Genomic DNA, 24445 nt, shown 5'->3' with positions numbered 1-24445 from the left:
GGGCTTTCTTCAAGAGCCCCAACCTTTCTCTTGGCCTAAAAGTAAGAATTCTGCGATGCTACTTCTTCTCTGCCCTTTTCTACGGTGTTGAATCATAAACGTTGAACGAAGATTGGTGCAAAAAATTGGAAGCATTTGAGATGTGGCTATATCGGAGAATATTTAAAATCCCGTGGACTTACACGTTGGTCCTCAGAAGAATCAGGTAGCCTGAATTGATGATACAATTGTTAAATCAAGTGTGTGTATGCTTTTGCGGTAAGTCTACCTAAAGGAAAATTGTGTGTTATAGTGGTATATTATTTAAAACTATAAACATATAGTGGTATATAATATATTTAGAGCTGTCCAACTTTAACAAATGTAATTAAACAATAATACTAAACAATTGTCACAGTTCATAACTTTAAGACATTTTCCACACATATTACATAAAAATTTAATAAACGTAACATACAGCATTAACCTTAGATACATCATATTGTTTTGGTGTTACATATTATTGTATCAGCTGTTATAGGTCTGGATCTCGCGCACCAAAAAAAGTTTATTAATACCAAGCTGAAAATTTCTTAAAAGCTTAACGGTGTCTAGTTGGACAAACTTTGATGTACGGGAACACTGGAACAGGGGAAGTTTTCATTGTGGAACAGGTTATATCTCCACGTCCCATGTATTTTGCCGGACAGAACTTCCAATTGATTACCTTTCATGATTACGTGTCGAACTTATTAAAATGTCCAACATATTTGTTGGACAAACATTTTTTCCTATATTATATAAAGTTTGCTATTGAATAAACCTAAAAACAACCTGCTACTTTTCACAATCGTAAACTTGTCAGGATGACACGTTCCACAATTAAAACTTCCCCTGTTCCAGTGTTCCGGTACATCAAAGTTTGTCCGACTAGACACCGTTAAGCTATTAACAAATTTTCAGCTTGCTATTAATAAACCTTTTTTTGTACACGGGATTCAGGCCTATAAATCATACAAAGGACAATTAATATCTCCTTATTATTCACGAAAATTTAGTACACTTGAAATTGTAGGTAGGTATATATAGTTATTCATAGTTTGTATTTACAGTTCGGAGATTTTTGATACAAAGTTAGGGGATTTTTTTTAGTAAACTTGATTTTAGTTAATTAAACATTTTTAAATTCAATTAACATCACAAAATATAGTTTTGTATTTAATTATAAACAAATTTATTTGGCCCACGATGTCATAGTATGATAATATATTTAAGATCACTAAGTTGCGTAAAAAGTAAAAATTACTTTTTCACCTTTTCTTTCTCCTTCACCTTATTATTAGGCGTTATATATTTTTTTATTCATTTGTCTTTTCGTATTTTTACCTTTATTTTGTCTTGATCTTTAAGAAGATTGATAATAAAAGAACTTGCTGTTCGTTAACCGAAGTCGAACTCCAAGAAAAAATAAAAGAGTCAAGAACACTATATAAATGGTGGCAAGAAAATAAGTTGGACACAGATCTTCAAAACTATATGGTCGCCAAAAAGGAAGAGGAACTAGCAGTAACAAAAGCTGAAACAGGAGCTTATACAAATCTATACGATCTATAAATAATCAAACATCGAGCAAAGAAAGCAAAACTTTTTAATCGGATTCAATAAATGTACCTGAGATGAAAATAATGAAATATTAGTCTACGAAAAGGACAATTTATTAAACGAAGAAATTGACACAAAAACCAGTTGAGCTTACGTAGAAACTAACAGCAATGGTTACGGTTACCAAACAAACAATGAACTAAAAATATTTAAAAAAACAGGGAAAGATAAAGCAGTTAGACCTGGAGAAGTTTGGATAGCTTTATGAGTTAGGACAGACAGGAACAAGTTGGCTAACAGGTTTGTAGAATTATGGAAGTGGACAATTGTCAGACGAATGGAGAAGTATTAGTACATACCTGTTATGACAAAGATACCTGAGATATACAACAATGAACAAACTTCAGGGTCATAAAACCACATAGTCACACCATGAGAATAGGGGAGAAACTAATTGCATACTTTTAATAAAAAAACAAGCACCCATATGGTATTTATTGGCTTTGAGACAGCTTATGCTAAAGTTAATATATGGTATTCATTGACTTTGAGACAGTTTACGCTAAAGTTCCTCGACAGGTTCTGTGGTGGGTGCTCAGTAACAAAAGAGTTCCAGAAGTATATGAAGATTGTGTGAGAGAAAACTGCTATAAGATCAGCTTATATATTAGGAATTTAGCGTTGGGCCAGAAACTCATTCTCTATTCTTCTGTTTTATTTTCTCTATTCTGTAAAATTCCTCATTAATAACCGAAAAAGGATAATCACTTTTTACTAAAACAGATGTTAACAAATTTTTCTTCTTTAAGCAATAATGATTGTCGGTCAGATTAGCCAAGCGGACGGAGGCGTTCCATCGACATGTTGCCGGATTTATACTCAGCCATTGCCACTGCTGCTGCAACTGCCGGAAATATTGCCCGAAATACGATATCGACGCGAGTGAGGTGTTCACATCAGTTCCTCGCCAATGTCCTCAACTCACAACTCATTTACCGAACGACTCTCAAGAACTGACGACAGCCTCGTCTTGTTCACTTACTCACTTGTCGCTTTGCCGGCGGCAAGTGCGAGAGAGAGAGAGAGAGAGAGAGAGAGTAGTTGAATGTGAATACTCACTCGCGTTCGTGCTGCCAGTCCTTTGACTTCCTTCCCGAAAACCGACTTTTTGGGGAGCGCCGTGCAATGGCAGTGGCATTAGCAGCGGCAGCGCGAGTGAGTTATTTACACACTTACGCTGCCCACTTCCCTGCCCAATTCCCTGTCCAACAGGACTGAGTGTAAATCCGGTAACAAATCTAGAGTCTAGAGTTCTAGAGGATATGCGATTGAGGTTCGAGCCCCAGCCCGGTGAATAGAAAAATAAAAAGGCTGACGTCGTAGTCTAAAATTCTAAAAAGAATCTACGACTTGGTCTGGAATAAGCTGGTGTCTGATCGGCCTAGGGAGGAGTGGTACGGCAAGGGATAAGGTCTTGCGGCTCGGTGACACTCCTCCATAGATCCCTACCGGAAGGGCGTTGACGCCTAAAAAACAGTGTATATACACTAAGCATCAAAATTAACGCACCCCCTTAAAAATGGGACATTTTTGATGTCTCGTATTTCCAAAACCTGTTGTCCGATTTTAGTGATTTTTTTAATATGTTATAGCCTTATTCTTCAAGATTATCGATGTAATAATATTATTGTTAATGAGATAAGTGTCATTGTATACCGGGTGTAAAAATGATAGTGTGTTTTTTCCTCAAAGTTTGGAACACCCTGTGGAATATTCTAGCGTATATAAAATATTGAAATTAAAACTCAACTGTAGCCTTAGGCTTTCTGGATATTTTGTTTTTTGACTCATTTGCTTATGTTAGATAATAAAAAGTTAGATACTTTAACAACTAACAATGTTATTCCTCAATACAGGGTGTTTCTAAATAAGTGCGACAAACTTTAAGGGGTAATTCAGCATGAAAAAATAATGAGCGTTTGCTTTATAAACATATGTCCGCAAATGCTTTGTTTCCGAAATACGGGATGTTGAATTTTTTCTTACAAACTGACGATTTATTTATTGCTCTAAAACTGGTTGAGATATGCAAACGAAATTTGGTAGGTTTTCAGAGGTAGTTATTGCGTATTTTCTGATATACAATTAAGAATTTTATATTCACCATTGGTGTGCATACGAGTATAAACATTTTATATACATCCCGTATGCACGCCAATGGTGAATATAAAATTCTTAATTGTGTGTCAAAAAATGCGCAATAACTACCTCTTAAAATCTACCAAATTTCGTTTGCATATCTCAATCAGTTTTAGAGCAATAAATAAATCGTCAGTTTGTAAGAAAAAATTCAACATCCCGTATCTCGGAAACGAAGCATTTGCGGGCGGACATATGTTTATAAAGCAAACGGTCATTATTTTTTCATGCAGAATTACCCCTTAACATTTGTCGCACTTATTTAGAAACACTGGCTAGTTGTTAAAGTACCTAACTTTTTTTACCCCACATAAGCGAATAAATCAAAAAGCAAAATGTTAAGAAAGCCTAAGGCTACACTGGAGTATTAATTTCAATATTTTATATACGCTGGAATATTCCACACTCCACAGGCACGTAGCCAAGGGAGGGGTCCATGGGGTCCGGACCCCTCCCAAAACTGCAACCAAGGCAGCAAGTTTATCTCCAAGTTATTAATATTTTTGAAAAAGTGAACGTAATTATTATTATTTTTAACTAGGATTATTTCTGTTTTTATTCAGTGTACAGATCAACTTATATCAAATTTAAAAATCAGATTTAGCAAAAACGAAAGTATTCTATCAGCATTTCAAATTCTTTTAACTGCAATTGCCTCTACAGAAAAAGCAAAATTGCTAGAAAATTCGGCTGCCTATTACTCCCACGACACTTCTCTTACTGCAATAAAAGCTGAATACAATATATGTTATGGTGTAACAACTGTAATACAATATCATCTTTGGAACCAAATACCGAAGTTCTCTACGTAATAGAACCTTGTAATAAAGATTTTTTTTTCTAAACATTTACAAATTCCTTACAATTTTGGCAACTATCCCTGTCACAACGGCCAGTGTAGAACCTTCGTTCTCAACAATGAAGCGAGTAAAAACTTTACCCAGAAACAAGATGGGAAACGAAATACTCAGTTCTTGGTTCTTTGTTTCGTTCATTGGAACGTCGAAAGCCAGATATATAGATAATCAAATCATCATCACAGATGTCATAGGGCTAATAGCATAGCTGAAGTGAAATTGGGCGGGCCATGTAGCCAGAATGGAGACCGGTGGTGGATCCAAAGAATTACTGTGTGGTATTACAGAAGAAGGTAATTACAGAAGTGGTAATTACAGAAGTGGTAATTACAGAAGAAGTAGAGGTAGACCACCTACACGATGGACAGACAAACTTAAACGGGTTGCTGGGAATTAGTTGCTGAAAGCCCAAGATCGGCAGAACTCGAAGAAATGAGGGAGGCCTATGTTCAACTTTGGATGCATAAGGCTAGATGATGATGATATATCAAATAACCAAAAATTATTGGGTCGACAGCTGAATAGATAGAAGACCAGGTGTACTTTTTTCTACAGAATCCTATATTTCGTTAGTAGTCATTAACATTATCAGGGACGCTAAAATGATATTAAAGATACAATGGTGAAATCAGCTATTAAAAACAACTTACTTTACTAGGGTGAGATTGTCGTCATATAGATGTTACATCTTAGTAAAGTAATATGTAAACATTTGTTATTGCAATTTTTAAAATATTAAGATGGTTTTTTTCAAATTTTGCATATGGATCTAAAATTTATTCTGAGTATTTTTTCAATACCTTTCTTACAGTCTAATCTAACAAAAAATTTAAGTTGTGTTTGAACCCCCCTCAAGAACATTTCCTGGCTACGTGCCTGACACTCCACAGGGTGTTCCAAGCTTTGAAGAAAAAACACACTATCATTGTTACACCCGGTATACAATGACACTTACCTATTTGGCAATAGTATTATTACATCGATATTCTCGAAGAATAAATCTATAATATACTAAAAAAATCAGTAAAATCAGACAACAGGTTTAGGAAATACGAGACATCAAAAATGTCCCATCTTTAAGGTGGTGCGTTAATTTTGATGCTTAGTGTATATAAGAAAGAATGGTTTAATGATTACCTTAAACTATAATGTGGACTATATACCTACGGATTGGTTTGTAAATAAAAAATTAATTTAATTGCAAAACAAAATATTCGTTTCTTATTAGACGCTGTTAAAGTATCAATTGGACAAGGATTTTTTAAAGTAACTGTCGACAACTGGAAGAAACTGTTTACCATATCAGAGCAGAACAAAAGTATTTGGAAAATGAATGTCATATGTCATGTAGCTGTAATCACTGAAGAGTTATCTTTTTAATGAAAAGAAGGAAAAGAAAAAGAAGACAATGTGATATAATTAAATATATATGCTACTATACAAGTATTTAGTAACAATAGACTAACCATGGGCCAAGTTATCAAATGATTGTGAAATTTAACATACCTTTAAAATAATATTCAACATTTTATATTTCTTTATTTTAATAATACGTAATAATTATAACCTATAAATTTCCGTTCTATACCCATCAAGTAATGTTTTCTACCTATTGATAATTCAACCAGCAGAGTTACGATATTCATATACCAGAGTGTTACCCTTGAACGATAAAACAATTTGATAAACTATGAAAGACTTACAATCGGTTTACCCAGTTATATGTGTTGTACCGAATTTCTACAAAAATGTATATACAGTGTATTTTAATTATACCCCAGTAAATGAAGCCGAATCTGGGGAAGTCAATAGAAAAGGCGGACCATCTCATGGGCATCGAAATTTTTACTGCGTCATGGTTTTTTATTAACTTTTAAATAAGAAAACTACTTTTTCCATTCATTTCAATATTGTGAAAAACTTAGCATTCTATATCTACAAAATCACAAGAAAGATGCACTAGAATTAAACAAACGAAGACACGTTGAATGTTACGAGGAGCTGAGGAGCACTCCCGAATCATGATTTACAATGTATAAACTTTGTAAATCATGATTTTGGATTTACGATGTATATACATTGTATAAAAGCATCTAAAGCACTCCCAAATCATAATATACTATTGTGTATCATTTTATCAATCAAAGATAGAATAAAATTTTTATTTTTTTTATATAACGCGGGCACATAAATTTGATACACCCTGTATATTGATTTGTAACTATTTATTATAAGTTAGTCTTTAAGCAGTGGGTTTATCTTTAATGAGTTTTTCCCTGAAGAATTAAAGACATTAGTAAATAAAGTGATGTGAATAGACAATTTATCTCGGAATTATAATTTTAAAACGGTTGCTTTGTTACGAGCTAGGCCAAAAGCCACAGGTAATTATTATATTTAGAAAAATAATGTAGAGAAAGTTGGAATTTTAAGGCTCTTTGTTTAAGCCCCAAGTAAGTTTGTAGGATTCCCGAAAAGTAATTATCATGAGTAGAAGTATTTGTTGGAAGGATGCATGGGTTTTTTCGAATGAAAAAAGAGGAATAGGGAGACAGAAATATTTCTGATTGGTTTAGCAATTTGGAATGGGGATGAGAGAAGGTTGAATGTTCAGATCGTTTGGAAAAGGAGATTATTATGTGACCGGCATCGCAGAAGAGCAGTCAAAGTTTTCGTGAATAGTTCAGAAGCAAGTACCAGTGGTTGTTAGATAGTGAAGAGTGTAGCTGAAAAGTGGAACGAGAGACAGATCAAATTGAGAAGAAATACCTCTTTGATTCTGTAAAGTCCAAGGGAGAAAATATTATTGTGAGAAAGAGAGGAGAGAATTTTGGAGTTTTTTTTTAACGAGTACTGGTCAAAAGAGGCCTGGCTCGTGTTTTGGAGAATTAGTTGCTGGTATGCTGCTGGATTGATGCTGAGAACGGAGAGGCCTTTGATGGGTAGCCTAACATAATCAACAAGGACGAGCTGTTTGGGTCAAGAGGAGACATCATTATGTGTGAATCAAAAGGTCAGTCAATAATTTATGTGATAGATTTTCTTTATGTTCAGAAGTTAAATTTGAGTAAAAGCATATGAACTAAGATTCCAATATTTTAAAAATTTAATAGGAAATATAATACCTAAATTTGTTTGTATAGTTTGTTTTATCAATGTTATCAAGAACAAACCGATAAATATTTGTTGAATTAAAATTAATTAATGTTGTAAAAGTTTCATTGGGACAGTTATGCCCACAGGATTTAATTGATAAATTTTCAGATTATTACATTTTGATAATAAAAGATATTTGTATGTGCTTATTTATGGTATTTCTATTTTTTTTTCTTTTCCTATTTTATCCCGATAAGGATCAACTAAGAGATACTGAAACCACGAGAAAGGATAAGTATAACCTAAGATAATTTAGTTATTTTTTTTTTGTATGACAAAAAGGCACCCTGAGATTTTTCTTAATTTTTATGTATGATTTGCGACAATTGAATAATTAATTAAATAAATACTAATTATTATAAAAGTAAGAGAAAGTAGATCTTAACAATACATTGTAAATCATGATTCGGGAGATTTGGAATGTATACATTGTAAATCATGATTTGGGAGTGATTCTCGTAACAAGCAAGTGTCTTGGTTTGTTTATTTCTAGTGCATCTCTATTTTGGTTTTAGTATAGATGAATATATTCAACAAAAGACTTTTTTAGAAATATTTGCTATTTTAAGTGAGATTTTCTAAATTAAATAAATGTTTATAAACAAAAAAGTTATTGCAAATTAAACCCGAAAGTAAAAATTTTTCATTTTGTTTATAATTATTAAAATAAACAATAAAAATATTTAAAACCTATATTTCACAATGTGAGTTTTTACATAGATACTATTTCATGATTTTCATTATACTTAAAAGTAGGTAACTGATATAATATGAATATCATTCATATTTTGTGTTCAAAATTGAAGTTTTTATGAGAAAATTTAGAAAGCTTCAATTGATTTTACGTTTACACTGTATAAACAATTTTGGTTGTTTTCCATAAGGAAAACTGGACATATGAGCAACATTTTGAACATTTAATATTAATGGAAGAGTCATCCACAGATTTTTAGAATGACAGATGCTTTAAATATTTACAGCTCATTTCTTGTTGATGTAGTCACTATGATTTCACCCAAGACCAATAAGCATGTAAAGAGTCGAACAACTATATTAATTTTATCACAGTTGTCCTTAAATTAGTACGGACACTCCAATAAGGAAAAGGTGTAAATATCTCTGTATAAATACCTAAATAATATTTTTTTCTATATTATCAAAAAAAAGTTAAGAAATATGTAGCTCAATTGTCTTAATTAAGAAGTAAAAAATAATCAGTTGATCAATATTGATTCTATTCTGGACATTCTGATGTTTTGTACATAATATATACTTTCACTGGTAGGTAAAGGGCAGTTGAAATGCTAAAGAGTTAATAGAGTAGCATAAATAAGCAAAATAAACTCCCGTGATGACCGAGATGTTTCATTAATGCATTAATATGGGAAAATACCATAAATCCATAAGCAAGCTGATCAGAAAATATGTGATAACGACGGAGGCTTTATAGTAACACCAATGCTAAACACATTATAAGCAAAAGTTGTTAAAGAAATGACTGAAGACGAGTACAAACAATAAGCACTACAAGAGACGTAATATTATCAATACCTATGACGACACAAAGAGGATTATGTGTGGTTCAGATCACTATCTTCTTACAGAAAACATATATTTCCCCTATTTAATAAAAACTGAAAGAGTAAAAAGCAAAGAAAATCTGGAAGTCGTATATCTAAGATACTCTACATCAGCGTTTCCCAACCGGCGGGTCGCGACCCACTAGTGGGTCGCGGGTAGATTTCGGGTGGGTCGCGGCGTGGCTATTACAGATTACAGTAGCTGAGTAACGTACATATAGTTGAGTCAGGGAATCTTTACCCGTGCGTCATCGTTTAAAGCATACGAAATAAGTCGATGATAAGTCGGAAATTGAAATTTACTAATCGCAACAGCAAGTTACAGCAACAGGGTAAAGATTCCCGGACTCAACTGTATATGTATCATCATGGGTGTGGGATGGGTCACGAATATGAAAAAACATCAGAAGGTGGGTCGCCAGACATAAAAGGTTGGGAACCACTGCTCTACATGATTATTCCATTAAATTCCTAAATCCACTACGTCTGGTGACCAAACTTACGCAGATAAAAGATGAGTCAGTAGAGAACATACATGTATAAGAACATGAAACCTTGTACTCATAATGTTATAAAAGAAGCTCTAGGATACTAGAAAATACGGTAATAATTACAAAAAAGGAATGCCCTTGGAAAACCCATGAACTAGAAACCCGTGAAAGAGCAGAAGAAAGCTTACGACAAATAAATAGCTACTGAAATTACACAAGATAGAAATATATAAAGAGCAAATAAGATTAGTAACAAGCATGGTAAAGAATGCTAAAAACAATTACTGGGAAAGAATATGGAAGAAGTAATGCCTGGTAAATTATTATAGGACTATGAACAGTAATGAACACAGAATAAAGACGCTGTAGGACGTCACCTATTATTACCGTTCAATGCGTTCAACTGTAAATTCAATAACAGCAAGTTCAACAATAAATGTACATAAGAGCAATCTTATGGTAATTGACGATAAAAACTAGCAATATATCGTTAGAGAAAAATTTCTTCTTCTTCTTCTTCTTTAGCCCATTTCTATCCAGCTTTGGACATATGCCTTCCCCAAATCGTTCCATATCTGACTATCCTTGACTGCGCTTTTCCAGTGAGTTCCTGCAGCTTTTACATTATCGTCCTTCCATCGCATCTGAGGTCTTCCTCTTCCCCTTCTTCCTGTCCACGATCTCCAGTTTTGTATTTCAGGATTCCATCTTTTATCTTCCTCTCTCGCATTGTGGCCCGCAAATCTCCACTTTAACCCTGTTATATGTTCAGTTATATTTTTTACTTTTGTTTTCTCTTTTATCCATTTGTTTGATTTTCTGTCTTGCAGTTTTATTCCAAACATGAACCTTTCCATTTTTCTCTGAGTTATTTCTATTTTGTTTATGTTGGCCTTTGTTAATGTCCATGTTTCTGAGCCATACGTCAGAACAGGAAGGATGCACTGGTCAAATACACGGGTTTTTAGGTACTGTTGTATCTTTGTGCTTTTTAGTATCCATCTTAACTTTCCAAACGCTGCCCAAGGCAATCTGATTCTTCTTTGTACTTCAATTGTTTGGTTCTCTTGTAATGATACGCCGCGAGCACGCACAGCTAGAATCGTGCGAGTTCCACCATCCGCGCAGAACGACACCCCACTCATTTCCACTCCGAAACAGCCCAGACAGAGAGATACTTAAGGAGGCCACCGAACGGAGATTCTCCAGTCTTGAAGCGACAGCTCTGAGTGCACCGTACTGACGTGATAATTTGCAGGCTCATAATTAAACGGTAGCAAATGAAGTGAACGAGCTCCCGATAAATTATTAATATTTTAATCGCGTGACTGTTTTGTATCTTACACTGCAGTGAGGTGTAAGGATATTTCGTTTTGTTATTAAGTTTGCTTTTCTTTTGCAGACGTCTATCCAGGAGGGACTTCTCTGCAACGGGACAATAACCAGAATTATATTTTATTTTTATTTTGATCTGTACATAATTACCTTGAATATATTTATTTTGTTTTTTAACCTGTGTTTTACTGAGTCTGTCGTCTTGAAAGAGCTACAAGTCACACTCTTTATCAGCTTTCAAAGAAAAATTTAGTACCTATTAAACATTGTTCATCCTTCAAATACTTGAGTGTAATATTAACATTTGACGGAAAGAGCCAGCAAGACATCAAAAACAAAACTGAATAAGGAAGACGTCAGTCAAAAATCCATTTACAAAACCATATGGAACCGTTGGGAACCAACCATATGAGAAGTTAGTACACGTTATAACAGCTTCCTTAGGTTCTCCAATTTGCGGAAAAGATACAGGAAATTGCTATCCTTCAAACTGCTAAGATTTCAAGGCTAGCCAATGTCAAAAATGACGACATAAGAAGAAATATGAACGTAGATAATAATATAATAGAAAAAAGCTGAGGTGGTATGGCCATTTAGAACGAATTCATGACACTAGATGGCCAAAAAAATATTAAATATCTCTTGTTTTATTAAAAATGGAGTGTCCATATTACTTAGACTGGATAGATTGATATTTTTAGAACTTTTTAATTAATGTTTTCTTACGTACATATCTTTGTTGAAGTTGTTAATAAGTAAAATAATACAAGATAAATTACATATTCTTCTTTTGATTAAGATTGTCCTGCCTTTACCCTTTTTAGTAATTTATCTTTATAACAATAAAACATTTGAAAATACAATGTTATATTACATAAAAAACTGACTGATTTTATTTCAGAAGTACCCTTCAGTGAAATACTTTTTCATTTAGAATGAGTACTTTTTCATAGTACCTATGAAAGTAAAATCAAAACATGTTTTATACGAGGATCATTTGTAAAAAAGGTTCCCTATACCGCTGCGAAAGAGTGCAACATGCTGGGAGAAAAGGGGCAACACTGCCTTACACATCAACACTCCCTCTCTCTACCCCAGCACTTTCGCCTCGCTACATTGCTCAGTGTCGGCCTAGCAGCCTTCGAAGATGTAGGTCCCGGTCGCTGTTACCGTCAATGTGAAATTCATGCTGTGATATGTTTTTTAAATGCAAAATGGATTTCAACTATTGACATTCATCGTCAGCTAATCGAAGTTTGTGGGTAAAAGTGCATATCTGTTCAATATATTCGCAAATGGTGTAGACTCTTTTTAGAGGTTCTCAAAGTGGGTGACGCGGCACCCTGTTGTGCCGCAAGCATTTGCCAAGGGTGACGTGGAACATTTAAGAAAAGTCGAACAACCGGCCTCTGCACCACTGTCCAATCGAAACATGTTGACTATTTGTACTTGTGTATTCTCGATGGCGACCGAGAAACAAACAGCCGAATTCGACCGATGCGGCTGCTACCGGCATTCATTCATTCCAGTTTGATTCTTGCAGCCGATAAGTGAGTTTTGTAAAAAATTTGAGTTAGATTTCAAAGTGGAAGTTTTAGGTATAACTGCAGGAGAAAAATGGCGACCTAAGTAATTATATTCATTGGAATTAATATGTATGTATAATATTATGTACCTACTTTTGTTGCTATTTTTGCCATAAACTATTACGGTTGGAAAATGCCTTTCATTGTTGGCAATGTTTTGCTCTCTTTTATTTGGGACATTTTTCTCATTTCAGAATAATGGAAAATTGGCTGAAATCTGGGTCTTTAAAAAGGAAATGTAGTAAAGTCACTGAAGCATCTGAATCAACTGATTCAGTGACAACCAGAGATGGAGAAGATGCAAATGTCCACGAGATCCATTCGATTCCAGCTCATCCAAGTTGTTCTCCCTCAATACGTGATTCCGTGGAAAGGAGGTTTCTGATCAGAAAGAAATTCGGGGAAAAATAAGAAGGTATGATCCTTGCTCTCTCACATTATATGGCTTTATTCAAGTTGGCAACGAACAGGCACCAGAAGGCCAATGCGTTAATTATCACAAAATTGTTTCTAATGGGTGCTTGGTCCCATCTAAATTAAAAAGACATTTGGAAAGTAATCATCCTGGTTTAGCCGATAAGGCCAAAGAAACCTTCAAACGTCGTGCTTTATCTCTTCAGAAAGGATCATGCATGATGGAAAGAGTCTACAAAAATGAAAACGCCACTAAAGCATCATTTATTGTTGGTTTGCACATTGCAAAAGCTGGAAAACCCCATGCCATTGCCGAGGAACTGACTAAACCTTGCGTGAAGGATGTCGTATAATGCATGTTACGTCCAGATATGACCAAGAAGATTGATAATGTGCAGATGTCAAACAGCACTATAAGCAAGAGACTTCACACTATTTCAGACTTTGTAGAGAGAGCTTATAAATAGATTAAAAATTGTGAATTTTTAAGTTTACAGCTTGATGAAAGTATCGACGTTGCTGTACTGTGTTTGTGCTTGTGAGGTTTCCATTCGGGATGAAAATAGAAGAAGAACTCCTTATGTGTGAAGAACTTAAAAGTTATGCCACTGGTGAAGAAATTTTTCAAGGCTATCCACGAGTACATAAGAAAAAATGATATAGAGTGGAGTAAATGTGTGGATATTTGCAGTGGTGGAGCGGCTGCAATGGTTGGTAAAATTAGAGGGGCGGTATCTAGAATAAAGGTAGTGGCAGAAAATGCCTCCGGCAGTCATTGTATCTTACATCGCCATTCTTTGGCAACTAAAAAGATGCCGCAAGATGTGAAAGACGTATTGGATGGTTCTGTGAAAATAATTAATCATGTGAAGAGCCGTCCGCTTCAAGCACGCCTTGTAAAGCTCACCGCTGAAGATATGGGTATTGATCACTTTAATCTTTTGCTCAACACAGAGGTCAACAATTTTAGGGAGACTATTTGAACTAAAAGATCCACTGTAAAAGTATTATAAACCATTTTCCTGGCATTGAATCAGATGACTTATACAGCTGGATGGTGGACCCGTTTCCATGCGACCCAAAAATAAACCTGTCGGAATGACAAATGAAGTTTTTCAAAATCTACTTGAGATCAGCGAAGATAGCAGTTTAAATTTCAAATACCGTGAAGGAAGCCAAGAAAAGTTCTGGATGCAGGTATATTCACAAAATAATGTTGTCGGCAAGGTTGCAGGGAAAAAACTTGTGTGTTTCACATAGCCTTATCTCTGTGAGTCTTCTTTCTCCGCATATGCTTATATTAAAAACAAATACAGAAACTTCAACCATCAAGGGATTTGAGAGTCAAACTTACAAAGATTCCCATAATTATAAAGGATATAATGAAAACATCATCGAAACAGTTTCATTCATCACATTAAGTAAGGATATTTGAATATCAAATGTACTTTATTTTATTGATCTGAAATAAAGTTTATATTGAAATCAAATGAGCCTCAGAATTGTATTTTTTTTTTGTCGTTTCCCAAATCGCTTCAAGGGTTGGTGTGCCTCGAAATATTTTTAGCCCTACAAGGGTGCCGCGACCAAAAAAGTTTGAGAACCGTAATACAGTGAAGGCCGAACGGAAATTCACGATGAATCTGAATACCTTCCGCTCCGATCTTTTGCGATGTTTTCCGACCATTTGAGAACATGTTGAACAGAGATGCACTTCTACCCATAAAATTCAATTAACTGACAATGAATGTCAATAGGTGAAATCCATTTTGCATTTAAGAACGTATCACAGCATGAATTTCACATTAGCAATAACAGCGACCGGGACCTACATCTTCGAAGGCTGCTGCTAGGCCGACACTGAGCAATGCAGCAAGGCGAAAGGGGTGGGGTAAGAGAGAGGGAGAGTTGACCGATAAGGCGGTGTTGCCAGATTTCTCCCAGCACATCGCACTATGTATTTTTCAACAGCATGTAGAAAATTTTTTAACGAATGACCATCGTATCGCTATCAAATGCATTTGTCAGTTTATACACAATCAACAACATTTCATTTAGGGTGTACGCTCTTCCATTAATTTTGTTATTAACAATAAAATTTGTTCGAGAATTAATCAGTCGTTACAAGTATCGTCTAACAAATTAACAGTCCTAACTTTAACTCCTGCATTTTCCACTTCTTTGACACTTTCTTCGTTGGCATCTAACATAAGGATACACATTAAATTTTTCCCAGATATGTTATCCTTAGGATACATCGTAACTGGTGTAAACTTTGTACTAACATTAGAACAATACTCTAATAACTGCTTATGGATTTCAGGTTGGTGCCTTTTTAACGACACGCCTCTGGATTTCAGATGATTTTTTAGGTTATCTACAGCTTTTTCGCGTATCTCCTTTACTGTGAAAGGATCAGCTTCGATAGGAGCCGAAGTGAGGATTAAAGTTTCGGTACTTTCTGTGGGTTCTCTTTCTGGTATTTGAACATCTTTGCTGAGTCTCATTTTGCCGCATCTCGATACAAGCTGTCGTTCCCATTTCACAGAACCCGTCGCTGGTGATTCAGAAATCACGCAAATTGAAACATAAAGCACAAGTTTACTATCGGGATTGTAGTTCTTACACATTTTCACTAATTCGGCATATAACTGGGGTCCCATTTCTGAGGGAAGTAAGTCCTGCCAACGGACGTAGGTTAACTCACCTAGATTGGGTAAGCCTTTAGATAGGAATTGTTCCGCTGATTCCGGGTTAGGAAAGAAACACTTAACAGCACCGATACCATGTGACAGGTAACCTCTTCTAGCCATTTGGGAAAGGTGACATAGAGTATCTTTTTTTTCCTTGCACGCCGCTATTACTTGTCGGCAGAGGCTGCCGATGCGCGAGAAGAGACACGTTTTTCTATGCTTTTCCCAATGAGCTCGTCTGCAAGCCCTAGAGCAGTAGGTGTATGAGCAATTGTGACAGTTCTTGAAGCCGTTAGCTTCGGCTGACGATATTATCACCGTTTTACCACATCTGGCATAGCGGCAACGTAGTACCGGAGAGGAATTGAAAGATGCTCGTCGAGAGTTGGAATCCGAAGCTGGTTCTGAGCCCTCTGATCTTCTTCTATACTGCTCTGAAGAATTTTCTTCGTGGGGCTTATGGCACGGACTAGTATTAGCTGACACCGTCTCTGAAAACGTTGAAATTGTAATTAATAATAATTTTGAGCAAAAATGTTAACATACAGAAAATCAAACGAACATGGTATCCATAATAATAACAAAAATAAGTTGCAACCAATCGTTAGATAAATACTAGGTTGTTCAATAAGTTTTGCGGTTCGATAAGAGATGGCGTTGCTACGAGTCTAAGTTTTTTTTGTTATGTTGGTACACTCTTCACATGAACGTATGTGAAGTTTTATTTCAATCTGTCAATTCATTACTTTTTTAGAGGCCATTTAGTATCATGGAACACAGTATTTTTTACAATGGAAATAATTAAGTATCGTGCAGTGATTGAATTTTTATTTTTGGACGGTTTAAAAGCAAAGGAAATTTATGAACCAATGTTGAAAGCTTGTAAGGACTCTTCGCCTTCAATTATTACAGTAGAAAGTAATTTGCTGAATTTAAACGTGGTCGTTCAAGCCTTGAAGACGGTCGACGTCAAGAACGCCCAAAAACAGCAACAACACCAGAAATCGTAGAAAAAACTCAGGATATGGTATTGAAAACTCGTCCAGTAACTGAAAGTGATTTAGTAGAATCCCTAGGCATTACATTGGACAGTGTAAGCAATATTTGGCCGAAGTATTGAGTTTCAAAAGCTGTGGTCACAATGGGTGCCGCATTTGCTGAGAATGGAACACAAACACATTCGAATGCGACTTTCTCAGCAATACTTAGGACGTTTTCGAAAGGATAAAGTACATTATGTGTGTCGATTCATCACAATGGATAAGACTTGGTCTATCACCATGATCCTGAATCAAAACAAGAGGTTAAAGCGTGGTAGAATCTGGTTTTTCGGCTCCAAAATGAGTTTGTGTCCAGAAATCGACCAAAAAGTTTTTAGCATCACTTTTTGGGATGTTAGAGGAATTGTTTTGTGGATTACTTGCGAACTGACAAAACAATGAATTCTGGATATTATTGTAACCTTTTAGACCAGCTGAAGGAAAAAATCGTGAAAAAATACCGGGTTTACAAAAGAAAAAAATCATTTTTCAACAGAACAATGCACCGTGTCATATGAGCATTTTACCAATGGCTAAAATCCATGAAGTTCGAATTGTTGGAGCATCCACAGTATTAATCAGATTTGGTTCCTAGCAACTTCCATTTGTTTCAATACCTAAAAAAAATTATGCACGGAAAGCGTTTTTCATCAAATGATGAATATACAGGGTGTCCCCGAAAATAGTGCGCTCCTTGAAGGTGTTGATATAATACACAATTTAGAACAAAAAAGTCCTATAACATTTTTTTCTAAAGTTAACCGTTTCGAAAAAAAAAATTACATTGTTCTCCATAGGAGTGAATTTTTATTTTCATTAATTTAAACGAGCTTGCAACATGGCGTAGATGAACCTGTGACTGGAAATTTAATCTAATGGAACCCCTTGTTTATTTACTATTTGAGGTGTGATTTAGGGTTATTGACACCCCTAGATGTATGTGCCTACCTGTCAAATAATTATTTCTTGCTTTAATAATGTGGCATTTTTGCTATTAATATCTTGGTTTGTTTGATGTGAGGGGACGAGGACGGGGTGAAAAAATGTAAACATTTGGTTGATATTGACCTTTTTACTGTACTACCTACCAGATACAAATGACCTACAAACCTACTAGTTTTAAATGCTGTGGAAGCGTATTTTGCAGCCCTTCCTGATTCTTCCTGAGGGATGGAATTTATAATTTGAAATCTCATTAAAATAAGTGAATTTTTGTTCAGGAAGACCCTACTGAATAATAAAGTGTATTTCAAGTCATAAAATTGAGTTTTTCTTATCGAACCTCAAAACTTATTGAACAATCTAGTATATTAAGTTTAAATTCAAATTTCTGGTGGGTAAAGCTGGTAAAAGACTTCGAAGGCAGTATAGTTTACTGATGCTCATACTGTAACAAAACCTTGAATAATTTTCTACTGTGTTCCGACTGATAAACAGAGGTTCTAGAAATACAACTTAGCTCTACCAGCAATGGAAATAAAAGAAAAGTATCCTTCATACGATGAGGATACGATTATTGCTAAAGATGACATTGATGATTGATACGATTGATCTATTGGCAATGATTAGCAATAGGAAGAAATCATTCCACTTGGGGATATTATTAAGCCTACAGTGTGAATAACATGCGGGAAGACTATAAAATAATAAAACTCAGAGTTTCACCATGTTCCCGGAGGTATTCTTTTAACATCGGCGTTTAGCTTTTCCAATTTTACGATACTGTAATGTAGATTGAATTATGAGTACAACCATTGTTTGGTTCTGGGGCTATTTAGCAAGTATAATGAATTCACTGATGATGGACTGATAGGTCCGAAAACGTTCTGAATGAACCTATTTTAATCAATCCAAAATTTTAAATAAATATACCTACTACATAGAAGTGGTTTTACTTCATGTTAGAGTTTTTTTTATATATTTTCTTATACATTTTTAAATATACATATTTTTTAACATACCAGTTTTTCATAAAATAGTAGGTATATTCACAAAATCAATACAGAAAAAAAAATCAATTTACAGATATAAACTGTTCGAGGAGAATCATTATCATAAAAAAGAATATTAAACGGTTCATAAAAGCCAGTTATATTTTAATATAATTACGTACATGCCTTAAAGAAAGACATGCACTGAAATGAATATCTAGAAGGCTAATTCCATGCGATACACACACTAATGTACGATTAAATAACTAGAAAAATATAGATGCAACTATAAAGCTAATTTAACCTAACCTTTCTCATAACTTACAGAGTGTGAGAAGTAGTGTAGTGGTAGGATTTTCTATGTAGACAATTATTGTTTACGTGAATATTTTTATTTTTTGTAAAAAATAAATGCAATGGATATAAAGGTTTATAGAGGAGATGAATATCCATCGGATCATCATCTAGTCAAATTATTCTTTTATCGCCTTAAGAATCACGAAAAAGAACAACAGGAAGATGTAAAAATAAAGGTTATTGAAAAGGTTAATTATAATATGTAAAGCCTATATGAAGAGAGCGTAAAAAGATTATATCGAAACAGACTAGATGAAACGCTATAAGAAAACAGATAAAAAGACATAGAAGAGACACGTTAAGGACGACGAGGCTTTAGCAAAAATAAATGCAAGAAAGAGCACAGTAAAAAATGTATGATGGATGGAGATAATAAAAGAACTTACAGAAAAAGGGTCCTATCTAAAATACAGTACGAAAACCGACAAAGATAGACAAGATTATGTAAGGAAAAAAACTCGAAGAACAAACTAATATTACGTAGATAAAAAGAAACATTCGACAAAAAGTGTAGTGAAATTGAAACATATCTATATTTAGGGGAGACCCGGGGCACACAAGGCTCGAAGCCTTGAAATTCATAAACAGCATTAGAATGAAGAACGGAAAACACACTATAAAGAGCCTCTGGAAGAAAATCGAACTAAATAACATAGCCGAGAAGAAATATAAAATATAGAAAATCTAGAAATACAGGAAAAATCCATAGAATTAACAACAGATATAGTAAAGAAGGCAATACTTGGCGAATTGAAAAATACAAGAGTCAGTGGACTAGGAAATATTTCATCGAAAATGATAAAATTTAGATTTGAAAAGTTGACAATAATGATAATATACCATTTTCATTAGTGCTTTAACATGCAAAGATACCTACCATACTAGAGAAAAATATGATATGTACATAACATCAATTCATAAGAAGAACGATCGAAAGATCTGCGATAACTACAAGGGAATTACAGTAACATAAACGTATAACAGATTATAAGCAAATATTATAAAATACTTAATTGAAAACAAGAATAAGAAGCTGAGGAATAATGTGGATTTCAAACAGGACGCTTGTGTGTAGAAATGTGCAGATCATTTATTTATATTAAAGAAAATAATGGAGAAAAAAGCGAACGTAAGTAGAAGAATATGACAATATACCAGTGGCAAAATTGTGGGAAGCAAAGAAAGAACGAATATAAGCAATATTTTAATAAAATAAAATCACCAAGGAAATGTATGTTACAGTTTAAGTTGATTCTCAGTTAGAGTTGACTATTCCTAGTTCGAGTCAACTCCAACTAAAACGAGCAGTAAGAGTTGATTTGAAAAATTTAACTCAACTTTTAGTAGTTGAAGTAGACTCTTCCTAACCCTTGCTAGTAACAGTAGATCGAGGGAAAAATATAATCAACTCTTACTAATAGTTTGAGTTGACTATTCCTGGATAGATTCAGTAAATGCAGATTATACGAGTATAATTTCACGCGCTTTTTTGATGAGTGTGCGTCTGTCTGTCTCTTTGTTTTGACCGTTTTAACTACTTATCACGATTTGAACATCTCCAGTAACATTTAATTTCGAGAATCGATTGTTTGTGTGAATCAACTCTTACTAAATGGCATTGGAAAGAGTATACTTTTTCTAGTTGGAGTCTACTTTTACTAGTACCTAAATGTTGAATAAAAATATCTTGATTTTATATTATAATCAGCTTTTACTAAAACCAGCCGTTTGAGTTGACTCGAACTAGGAATAGTCAACTACAACCAACTTGAACTGTAACATATACAAACATAACATAAAAATAAAATTGGGTAAAAAAGTAACAAACGGATTTTACGCAAATAAGGGACTTAAACAAGTACGAGTATTCCACACAATAATGGAAACATATTATACGTTTCAATTTGCAGACGACCATTATCTTGGCAAATGATAAAGATACCTTAGAATACATGACCAGTAAATTAAAGAGTAGGTAGTGCCAGAAAGCAGGACTGACTATAAATATGAGTAGGCGAAGACGTAAAAGACAAAATTGACTTTTGCGAAGATTATAAATACCTTGGACCAACAATAAACAAACAAGGAACATATATGCAAGAAATTAAGAACAGCTTAACGAGATGGACCGTGGAATCTCTCTACTATGTACAGCATATAAAGTCCTCACGTATATTATAAACCAGCGGCTCCAACCACTAGCAGAAAATATTATTTGAGAGTATCAGGCGGGCTTCCGACGGGGAAGATCGACACTGGATCAAATATTTACAGTCAAACAGATCTTGAGCAAATCATGGGAACACGATATTGATGTTCACAACGTGTTTGTAGACTTCAAACAGGCATACGACTCAGTCAAAAGGAACAAACTATACTATATATTGGCTGAATTGGCAATACCACACAAGCTAATAAGAGTCATTAAGGCCACAATGGACGAAACTCAGGCATGTGTATGAATACAAAACCACCGGACAGACTTTTTCAGAATTTCGTAGGGGCTAAAGCAGGGGATGGGCTGACCCTAACATTGTTTAACCTGGCACTGGAATATGCGGTTAGGCAAATGCAAACTGGACGAGGAAACCTACTGACCAACCGAACGGTTCAATTGGACGCTTATGCCGATGATATTAATATTATGAGTAGAACATCAACAGGAGCACGGGAAACATACGCAGAGTTAAAAACACAAACAAAAATGCTAGGTCTGGAAATTAACACAGAAAAAATAAAAATAATGACTCAGACGAGAAGAAATATAGCCCCACAAAACATTATACATGAAGATGACATTGAAACGGTTGGAAAGTTTACATACCTGGGAGTAGAAATATATGCCGACGGATCAGAAGATGGAGAAATACGGAAGAGAATAACGCAGGCAAACAGAGCTTATTTTGCCCTCTCCCATATATTTCGGTCTAAAAGTGTCCACCGAAATACAAAGATGAGAATCTATAAAACCTTAATTCGACCAATAACATGCTATGGTCCTGAAAGAAACATCCAAAAACAAACTCGACACATTCAAAAGGAAAGTACTGAGGAGAATACTATGTAGGACCTGTGAGGGATAACCGAATCTTCAGAAGTCGATACAACAACGAGCTTTATCAACTCTATAAGGAAACACCCATGTCAGACTTCATTAGAATACAAAGATGGCAATGGGCCGGGCACGTGATAATAATGGGAGAGAATATGCTATCAAAAAGAGCACTGAATGCTAGAATGCAGGGAAAGAGACCGGTTGGAAAGCCAAGAAAGTGTTAGGAAGACACAGTAAACAGCGACGCACAAGCCCTTTTAGGAGTCCGTGTATGGAGAAGAGCAGCTACAGACAAGAAAGGGTGGAGGCAAAAAATAAAGGAGGCCAAGGCTAAATTTGGGCTGTAGTGCCGTAGAAGAAGAAGAAGAAACGAGATGGACAGAACAAGACAAAAAACGACTGGAGATGGACAGAATATGACAAAAAACGACTCATTGTTATGGAATTAAATGTCTGGTGAAGGTTATGTAGAATATCCAGGCGAGAGAGAGAGGGAGAGAGAGGGAGAGAGAGGGAGAGAGTGTGTGTAAAACGAAAGGATAACGGATAAGACAATTGTGCAAGACATAGAAAAGCAACAATAAAACTAATACGGAATGTAACTCGAATGCGGGAGGAAAGACTACCCAAGGAATCGAGGAAGACTTAACACCAGTTGGATAACTAACATGAATGTTTTTTTGTGTCTATTTTGGTGGTATATATTCTAGCGATTCTTTACAGTTATCTGGGTTGTTTTTCTTACCCCTTAAGTCATTCTTTTGTATCATTCCAGGAGTCTTCATCGTAATTTCTCCTTCTGATCGCCTCTTTCATATCTTTTTCCCATCTTTTTATTGGACGACCTCTCCATGTTCTGCTTTGTGGGACCCAATTATAAATTTGGTTCGGTAATCGTTCGTGTGATATACTCCTCATGTGGTCGTAACAGGACAGATATTTCATTTCTATCTTCTCTCCTAACGTCGTTTTTATAGTCATGCTACTTCTTCGAATTTCTTTATTTCTGAAACGGTCTAGTGTAACATAACATCTTCTATAATACTTTGCTTGTTCTTCTTAAAGTTCCCTCTCCTATCGGAGTTGGATATCATAATGGCTATGGTCACTTTATTGGCTGCTGCTCTGAACAGTTGTAATGAACTACAGTTAAACCATTCTCCAAAGTTCCTCAGCCAGGAGATGCGTCTTCTTCCAATGCTTCTTCTTCCTTGGATCCTTCCTTGCATAATAATTCTCAGCAACTCATATTTTTCTCCTCTGGTAATGTGACCCAAATATTCGAGTTTTCTAGTTTTCATACTCTTCATAATTTCTAACCCCTTATTTAAACGTCGTAGCACTTCAACATTGGTAATCCTTTGAACCCACTGAATTTTCAATATTCTTCTGTAACACCACATTTCGAACGCTTCTATTCTTCTTATGTGTTGTCTCTTCAATGTCCAAGCTTCCATTCCGTATATCCATATAGAAAATATGTAGCATCTTAGAGCCCTCAGTCTGAGAGGCAACTGAAGGTCTTTGTTTGTAAGCAGTGTCTTCATTTTTATAAATGCTTGCCTTGCAGTTTCAATTCGGACTTTAATTTCTTTGCTTTGGTCATTTTTGTCATCAACCCAGGTTCCCATTAGTTGTATGTCTTTACTTTTTCTATTTGGGTTTGCTCTATCATTAACCTTTCATTTCCATGTTCTGTTTTTGAGACAATCATAAATTTAATTTTTTCTTGTTTATCCGTATGTTTAGTCCGTATCGAATGCAATAATCGTTAATTCTATTTAGCAATTCTTGTAGCGATTCCAGGGTGTCTGCCATTATAACGGTGTCATCAGAGAATCTTATGTTATTTACTATCCTTCCGTTTATAGAGATTCCATCACTTAGCTCCGCTATCGCTTCCTGAAATATAGCTTCACTGTACACGTTAAACAGTAGCGGCGACAGAACACAACCGTCTTACTCCTCTCTTTATATCAATATTCTCGGATTCTTGTTCTTCTATCTTTATATTGGCTTTTTGATTCCAATACAGATTGATGATAATTCGTAAATCTCGTCTGTCTATATCTCTGTTTTTCAATAATTCTATTAGATTTTCATGTCGGACCCTGTCGAACGCTTTTTCCAAGTCGATTTTGAAAACTTTGCTTAAACTGTATTAATTTTT

At 35.0% G+C, this 24445-nt stretch overlaps 1 protein-coding gene across 1 annotated transcript; it reads right to left on the bottom strand.

Annotated features, from left to right (window-relative positions):
- Nucleotides 1-3798: 3798 nt before the first annotated feature.
- On the bottom strand, nucleotides 3799-23060 carry LOC126885356 (apical junction component 1 homolog). The gene is made up of 2 exons (XM_050651913.1): nucleotides 23021-23060; nucleotides 3799-16383 (listed from the first exon to the last, which is right to left on the bottom strand). The coding sequence occupies exons 1-2, from the start codon at nucleotides 23058-23060 to the stop codon at nucleotides 15314-15316; spliced, it is 1110 nt and encodes a 369-aa protein (XP_050507870.1). The 3' UTR covers nucleotides 3799-15313.
- Between the last annotated feature and the right edge of the window lie 1385 nt (nucleotides 23061-24445).

Source organism: Diabrotica virgifera, chromosome 5 (genome assembly GCF_917563875.1).
Source record: "Diabrotica virgifera virgifera chromosome 5, PGI_DIABVI_V3a".
Taxonomy (NCBI): Eukaryota; Metazoa; Arthropoda; class Insecta; order Coleoptera; family Chrysomelidae; genus Diabrotica; species Diabrotica virgifera.
Note: the sequence above shows the minus strand (reverse complement) of the source record. Positions and strands in the feature narration are given on the sequence as shown.

Excerpts from the sequence above, each read along its gene's own strand:
- LOC126885356 (XM_050651913.1), bottom strand. The coding sequence starts at position 23,060 with ATGAAGACTCCTGGAATGATACAAAAGAATGACTTAAGGG. Across the intron at positions 16,384-23,020 it reads ACAAAAGAATGACTTAAGGG|AGACGGTGTCAGCTAATACT; the intron begins GTAAGAAAAACA and ends CAACGTTTTCAG.